Genomic DNA, 8,141 nt, shown 5'->3' with positions numbered 1-8,141 from the left:
GTTTGTAACATAATATAAGCAGATATATGGTAGATTTTCTTAGAATAGAACTTTTCTTTAGAAGATTAAATATTATTATAAAGAATATAAATAAAATAGAACCGAAGTTGAAACTGTATAACAAAAATATTTAAGTATTGTACTTTGTTATGATGGAAAAGTTTTGTTGTCTACGGAATTAGATTGATAACTTTGAGAGCAAGTAATCCACTTAAACTCTCCATACTCCATACTTCATAACAACTATTAACAAATTACAACAGTTTTTTGATGATAGCACCTATATTGGAGATATATATTGTGTGATAGCGATTTACAGTTGTTTTTGATACAACTACGCAAGCAATAGAACAAACAGCTTTCTGCCACGAGTTACAAATGATAAAACTTTTTTTTAAAAATTTTTATACCAAAACACCATAAAATGTTTAAACAGTTTATCTTTTAAAAATCTTTTGAGAGATTTTGAACGGTCTTTGCTAAAATTTCCCTGGTAATTTTTATTGCCGGTCTTAATTTTATAGACATTTTCCATACACTTATAGGACAATTCTGGTAATATCTTTCAGCTAAGCACAACAAAAATCTTTCGAAAGATGTTTCGTATTTTATCAGCTGTCTTTTAAAAGAAAGTTTTTTCCTGTCTTTTATTGCATTCAAGAGGTAATCTAGTTCATACCACAACGCTTGGATATCTTTTTGTGAATACGGATTGTTTCGCCCATTTGACATCTTCGGATTGGTTGCACAGCACTCTACAAAACAGTTAAACTGCCATTGATTTTTATCTAAAAGAAGTAATAGATTTGGTTTTAAAACTAATTATTTTTGAATCATTAACAGTAACTATACTTACATCTTACGGTTTTCCCTTACTTCCAAATTTTTATGAGTCGTTAATTAATAATTCACGTTAAAGTAACAATATTTATACTTTTATCTTATAGTTTATTATGAATTTTGGTAATGAATTAAATTTTTAAGTTGTATGCGATAGTGATTAACAGCTGTTTTTGATTTCCCAATTAAAACAATAGAAAAAAACTGCTTTTTATCACGAATTCCAAATAAAAAAACTCGTTTTGAATGGCTTTGTAACGTCAAGGATTCTTTTGCCCATTCTATTTTTACTGGAGTTTATCCAGCCGTTGTACAGGGAGAGAAGTTCTCAAAGGAAATAACCGAGATGAATAAGTTTTAAAGGGTTTTATTTAATACTCTACTTAAAATAATTGTTACATAATAGTGTATTGGGTAATAGATATAATTATTGTGCAATAAAAAAAAATGTGGGTTTTAATATCCAGAGCTTTGTATTCTAGAGTGTTTGCGATTATGAAGATTATTTAGATTGAATAACCAGAACTTGTATCGTAGACTGTTTGTGATTATCTGAGAGTCTCATATATAGCGGAATACATGTCAGTATGTTGACTTAAAACTGCTGTTGTACTGAGAAATATTTTATATAAGTGTAATACATATATGTATGTGATAAATATATACCTATGTCCTTATATCTTCGAATATACTTATTTATTTTGTTTTGTTTTGAGTTACGTCAAAAATATTTTAAAGTCGGTTTAATAGACGTTGTGCCGGATAATATTTTCTATTCTTTAACGTAATTTTTGCTTTTGCAAATACTTCTGGTTGGTTCTAGTTTGATCTTTTCTTCTGCTACCCACTATTACAAGGTTTTTGTGGATTCAAAACGGCTTTTAAGCTAATTGAGAAGAACTCGTCCTCCTTTCACCACAACTACTTGACGTAATATGCCACCGAGTGATAGAGTACCTTTGTAGAAACTGTCCGTGTTTTATACTGATCGGCCGAGCTTTTTGTGTAGCACACACATATTCGTTTCCAGCTGAGATGTGGTGCCTTTTTTTATCGTTTTATCGTTTGTTACACATTTCTTTAATCTTGCTTACCGTGTTTAAGCTGCGCTCTCAGCTTTCTTGTGGGCATCTTTTTGCGGCGAATATTTTGACGTTTATGGCTTTGATGTTGATTTGTTTTAGTTTTGTGAAACGCGTTTTTGACTTAGTATAAGCGGTAGTATTTATTTTAAATATTATAACAAATGTTAATATAAATAAATGTTTAGTGATAAATAAAGAAGGTATGTGTATTATTAAATACGCAGCCGTTGTTCAACGTCGCTTAAATAAATTTTATTTATAGTGACAGTTCTCAAAGAAAAGATGTGATGTTAGAATTTCAAAGATATTTATTTTATAAAAAAAAAATTTATACAAAAAAAAAAATAAAAAATAAATTTAGTTATACAAAAAGAGATGATTTTAATATACGGTTTAAGTTGAGTGATGATGGAATAGATTGTCACTTTTGATTTCACGGTGAAGGCGTCGAGATACCTAACTATGGTGAAAACGAGATTAGTGCGATATGTAAATTAGTACTGTTCATGTTATTCGGATATTTTAAAAAATTAAGGCATTCGATTGATCGGATAGCAACAAAGTCTCCGGAGTTAAAAAAAATGGGATTTTTGTGAATCTGGAGTCTTCGAATATCCGGATTTGCAATTATTATTGGCAGTGAAATTATTTAGAGACTTCGTGAGCAAAAGTTAAAGGGAGAGCACAAAATGCATCTCACAAATAAACACAATTTTTTTTAGGGATGATTGGGTTTGTAGTTTTTGCACGATTTTATGTGTTTTGTATTTTACGCAGAAAATAATTTGTGTGTAATGTTTATTTTATTTTATTACATATTACTAAATAAATAATGCACATTTTAAATAACTTATATTAATATTTATAGTTTATATTAAAGAAATTGTATTTAAAAGAACATAAAATGTATGTAAACATTTAACAAGATTTGTGCATTTGTAACCATAATCACATAATCCCCGCTATTCTGAATATTTCCAGGGTAAAAGTTTCTCCCAAAATTCATTTCTCTCTAGAATATCCCCCTATTCTGAATTGTTTGAGAGACTGATGTTGTGGGAACAACAAAAAATTCAAATTTGTTTTATCGAGCTTTGGCAGCATTTGCATTTTTAAATTGCGATAAGTACGAAAATAAGAAGCAAACAAACAAATGAAGAGAATTGCAAATTAGTTAATTTTATTTAAATTAAAAAATTTGAATTTTTATAATGCATTCAATTGAATTTCATAAAGAATATTGTAAATTATAAGCGTTTTTATAATTGGGTTTTATGATCTTTATTTCAATTTCTTTAACACAATGTAAATTATAAACGTTTTTATAATTGGGTTTTGATTTCATTTAATTTATACAATTGAATTTATACAATTTCGGTTATTGATTGTTTAATCACTTTTTTATGTGTACCCGTGTGTTGACACGTTCGCGATCGAAAAACAAGAGACAGAATCAAACCAACGGAGTTTACTTGCAGCCCAAAAAATATAACAAAAAAATTGCTCATCTCGAGCGCAAAAACAAAAGGCAATAAAAACAAGACTTAGAACCGTTGGTTTGATTACATCTTATACAGGGTTAGTTAGATAAATTAATTAACCATATATATTAAACATATAAAATATTATATATGAATTATATAATATATTAATTATAATAATTTAATTATACAATATATGATTTAAAATAGATTAAAATATAATAAAATATAATATATAAATCATATAACACATCAATTATAATAATTCTACAGAATCCTACAATATTAACAATTTGACTTTAACCGCTCTAACATCCCGCCCCCCTTGAAAGGATTTTCAATTGGTAATAGTGCGAGTTTGTGGATTGGACGCCGTATTACTCCTTTTGGGGTTTGCACATCAACAACACGAACCAAATTATCTGGACCCCTGATGCAATGCACGATTCGGCCCATCAACCAGCGTTGTGGAGGCATATTGTCTTCATGGATTAAAACCAGAGCCCCCTCGGTGATGTTAGATTGTTCTTCTGTCCATTTGGTGCGTATCTGCAGCTCATTCAGATAGTCTCTAGACCATCTGCGCCAGAAGTGATGTTTGACTGCGGTTATACGAGACCATTTATCAATTAATGAAGCAGCTTCATACTGAGGACTTGGTTCAGATAAAGTTTTGAGCGGCCCACCGATAAGAAAATGTGCTGGCGTTAGCGCTTCATAATCGCTCGGGTCACAAGAATGAGGTGTGATTGGTCGCGAATTTAAGATAGCTTCGATTTCAATCAGTGCTGTTCCAAGCTCCTCAAAGGTGAATCGAGTATTTGATAGTGTTCGATACAGATGGCCTTTCGCGCTTTTTACAGCCGCTTCCCATAGACCTCCAAAGTGAGGTGCTCGGGGCGGTATAAAATTGAAATTTATGAATTGGTTGCTGCAAAAGGTCTGCAGCATCACTTGATTAGACTTCTCGAAAAACATTCTTTTTAACTCTGCTAGTTTGTTGTTAGCCCCAACGAAGTTCGTGGCGTTGTCGCAATAGATGTCTGATGATAACCCTCGTCTACCGATTAACCTTTTCAGTGCTGCAATAAATGCCTCCGTAGATAAGTCTGACACGGCTTCTAGATGAGCTGCCTTTGTAGACAAACAAACGAACACGGCTATATAGGTCTTATATGGAACCCGTCCCCGAATTCGGAGATACGTTAATATCGGACCGCAAAAATCTACCGCAGTACGCGCGAATGGACGGCTTGGAGTGAGGCGTTCGATTGGGAGATTACCCATCATTTGATTAAGTAGTTTGGGTTTATAACGCACGCAGTGAATACACGAGTGCACGACTCGGCATGCAATTTCTCGAATATTAATTATCCAGAAGTTTAGTCGAGTAAGGGCAATTAGTGCTTTTGCGCCTGCATGATAGTTGCACAAGTGTATATGCCGAACATAAAGTTCCACAAAATAACAGCCCTTCGGCAACAAAATAGGGTGACGTTGGCCTACTGAGATGTCACTCAGCTCGAGGCGACCTCCCACCTTTAGTAATTGATAACCGAATACATTGTCCAGGAAGGGATTTAGATGCTTTAATGTACCTTCGGCTGGGTTCCCTCGTTGTAGGCGTTGTATATCAATTTCGAAGAATTGCTGTTGGATGACCCAAATAATACAGTGCAATGTCTTTTGTAGCTGAATAGGTTGGAGGGTACATTCTCCGTTCTTCAATTTATTCTTGGTTACATGATAAAAACGCTGTACCTGCGCTATTACTCGTAGCATCTTAGTGTATGAACTATATCTTGACAATACCTGTAATACGTAGTTGTCTTCATTTGTGTTAACGAATACAACCTTTCGCGTCTCTTTATTGACTTCTTCCATATCCAGGTTGTGACATTTCAAATGCGGCCAGTATTTATCAGCGAGTAACAAAAATTCCGGCCCCGTAAACCAACAAGACTCTGATAATTGGCGGATGTTACAGCCGCGCGACACAACATCTGCCGGGTTGGATTGGGTAGGAACGTGTCTCCATTGCCCATTTGCGGTAATATCTTGAATTTCCGCTACTCGATTGCCAACGAATGCAGACAGGGTTGATGAGTGCTGCTTCAACCAATGTAATACAATCTGTGAATCAGTCCAAAAAAACGTTTCACCCTTAAATTGCGCAAATATTGGTTGGACCTTCTGATACAGTTTGGCAAGAAGTAAGGCACCACAGAGTTCTAGTTTAGGTAGCGACTTCCGCTTTATAGGTGCCACACGGGATTTTGCAGTGAATAGCCTGACCGTCACCTTACCTGATGTGTTTTGTGATCGGAGAAATATACAGCAACCATATGCGCGTATTGAAGCGTCACAGAAACCGTGTACATCAACCTGTTGATAGTTTATGGATAGGCAGTATCTCGGCACCTTAACCGATGAAAGCGTTGTAAGATCTTGAATAAATGTTTTCCAAGCTGAGTGAAGATTTTGAGGGACTGACTCGTCCCAGTCCACACGCAAAAGCCACAATTCTTGCATCATAATTTTGGCTACGAGTATGATCGGTGCTAGTAATCCAAGCGGGTCGAATAATGAAGACGCAAGGGATAAGATGGTGCGTTTTGTTACAATATGACCTGGTTGCGCATTAAACGAAAATAGGAAAACATCTTGCATTTGGTGCCACTTGATGCCTAGAGCGCTGGTGACTGTATCTGTATCAAGATTCAAACTCTTTGTTGTAGTATCGCTGATGAAGTCATGATGGTTTGAATGCCATTTGTCAAGATCGAAGCAACCCTTCTGTAGAATGGCCGTTAACTGATGTCTGATATTGGTGAGTTGATCAATGGAATCTGCTCCACCTAAGAAGTCGTCGACAAAGAACGATGATTTAATGAGTGCAGCGCCTATTGGGTATTGTGTTTCAAATTTGTCCGCCAAATACTGCAAACTCCTGGTTGCTAGGAAAGGTGCTGATGCAGTACCATAAGTGACTGTATTCAACTCGTAAGTACTAACAGGATCGGACTCCGTATCTCGCCAAAAAATATATTGGAATTTTCGATCTGGTTCATCTATCAGTATCTGTCGGTACATCTTAACAATGTCAGCCGTCAAGGCATATCGGTGCAAACGAAATTGAAGTAGCAACAAATATAACTCCGACTGAATTGTCGGGCCGACCAGTAGAATATCATTTAATGAACGTTGCGAAGTTGTTGGACATGACGCATCAAAAACCACCCTCAGCTTGGTCGAAGTGCTCGACGGTTTTAAAACACAATGATGAGGGATATAATAATGAGGTTCGTTGGTTTTCGGAGTCTCAACACGCGTCATGTGTCCGAGCTCTCGATATTGTTTCATGAATTCTTGATAGTCTTGCTTCAGTGCACGATTAGTAGATGACAATCGCCGTTCTACAGAATAAAAACGGCGCAAGGCGATATTGTGTGTCAAACCAAGACAATCTGGTGAATCTTTGAATGGTAACCGAACGACAATTCTTCCCATCGCATTTTGGTGAACCGTTTCACGATATAATGACTCACACGCAACATGTGCTGGTGACCATGATTTTGAAGCCGATTGCACTTCCTCTATCTTCCACATCATTTCTAATTGATCGGAGACTGTATCTTCAACTGATAATAGGCATTTTGCTGCTGGTGATGCAAATGGCTGACCCTTGTACTTGCCAGATACAATCCATCCTAATAGTGTTTTTTGAAGTACTGGAAGATTTTCACCTAGTTTGATTTGACCGACAGACAAAATATCAAAGAAACTTTCAGCTCCAAGCAAAAGATCAACGCGCTTGGATTTAAAGAATTGCTCATCGGCGAGAGGTGTATTTGGTGGAACCTTCCACGACGATATATCGATTTCAGAACTTGGTTGATATGCGATGTGATTCGTAATACCAAAGTTTAAAGCAAGTTCAAAATTTGAATGACGAGATTTGATTGATGTGAGCGTCTGATACTTAATGTTGGTCAACGAACTACCAATACTGGAAACATGCAACCGATGTTTATGTTTTGCTAAACTAAGCTTCTTTGAAAACTCCTCCGTTATGAAGTTGACCTGAGAGCATGAATCAAGTAAGGCTCTACCCACTTGATAACTTCCCGATGAATCCTTCACTAAAACCAATGCAGTGGCAAGAATTATTTGCTCGGCCGATGACATATTAAGATGGGGATGGCTGGCAACGTTGTCGTTGGGCATAGCAGCGTGTTCTGTGCGTCGTGATGATCCCGCGCTCTTAATATTCGTTGGCAATTGCGAATGATGCAAGAGAGTGTGATGTGGCTTTGCGCAAACCTTACATTTAAACGTTGATGTACAATTAACCACATGATGGCGTGGCGATAAGCAGTTTATGCAGAGTTTTAGGCTCTTCACCTTTTCAAACCTTTGAACCACCTCCAGTGCCTTAAAACGATGACAATTCTGTATTAGGTGTTCATTGCTAGAACAAAATGAGCAAGAATTGCTAGATGTAGATGCAACAAATGCGTATTGTTTTGAGCGTCTGTTAGTCTTGGAGTTAAGACTATTAGGTTTACGTTGTGATGATGACTGATTGCCGTTTCCACTGTCAAGTGATTCGAGAAACTGGCAGTGTCTATCCAACAATTTTGAGCAATCTTCCCAACTGGGTAATGTGTCAAAGTTACGCGATTCATTCCATTTCCTACGTGTAATTGCGTCCGTTTTTTGCATGATTAGCGAG

The 8,141-nt window shown here is 36.0% G+C and overlaps 1 protein-coding gene across 1 annotated transcript in view; it reads right to left on the bottom strand.

Moving 5' to 3' along the window:
* LOC119667672 overlaps positions 1-8,131 on the bottom strand; it is an 8,945-nt gene extending 814 nt beyond the window's left edge. Inside the window, exons 1-2 of the mRNA XM_038076979.1 lie at positions 7,192-8,131; positions 3,720-7,116 (exon numbers count right to left, since the gene is read on the bottom strand). Of these exons, the coding sequence (XP_037932907.1) occupies positions 3,720-7,116; positions 7,192-8,131 (4,337 nt within the window). The remainder of the gene's footprint in view (positions 1-3,719; positions 7,117-7,191) is intronic.
* Between the last annotated feature and the right edge of the window lie 10 nt (positions 8,132-8,141).

This window comes from Teleopsis dalmanni, chromosome 1 (assembly GCF_002237135.1).
Source record: "Teleopsis dalmanni isolate 2A chromosome 1, ASM223713v2, whole genome shotgun sequence".
NCBI classification, from domain to species: domain Eukaryota; kingdom Metazoa; phylum Arthropoda; class Insecta; order Diptera; family Diopsidae; genus Teleopsis; species Teleopsis dalmanni.
Note: the sequence above shows the minus strand (reverse complement) of the source record. Positions and strands in the feature narration are given on the sequence as shown.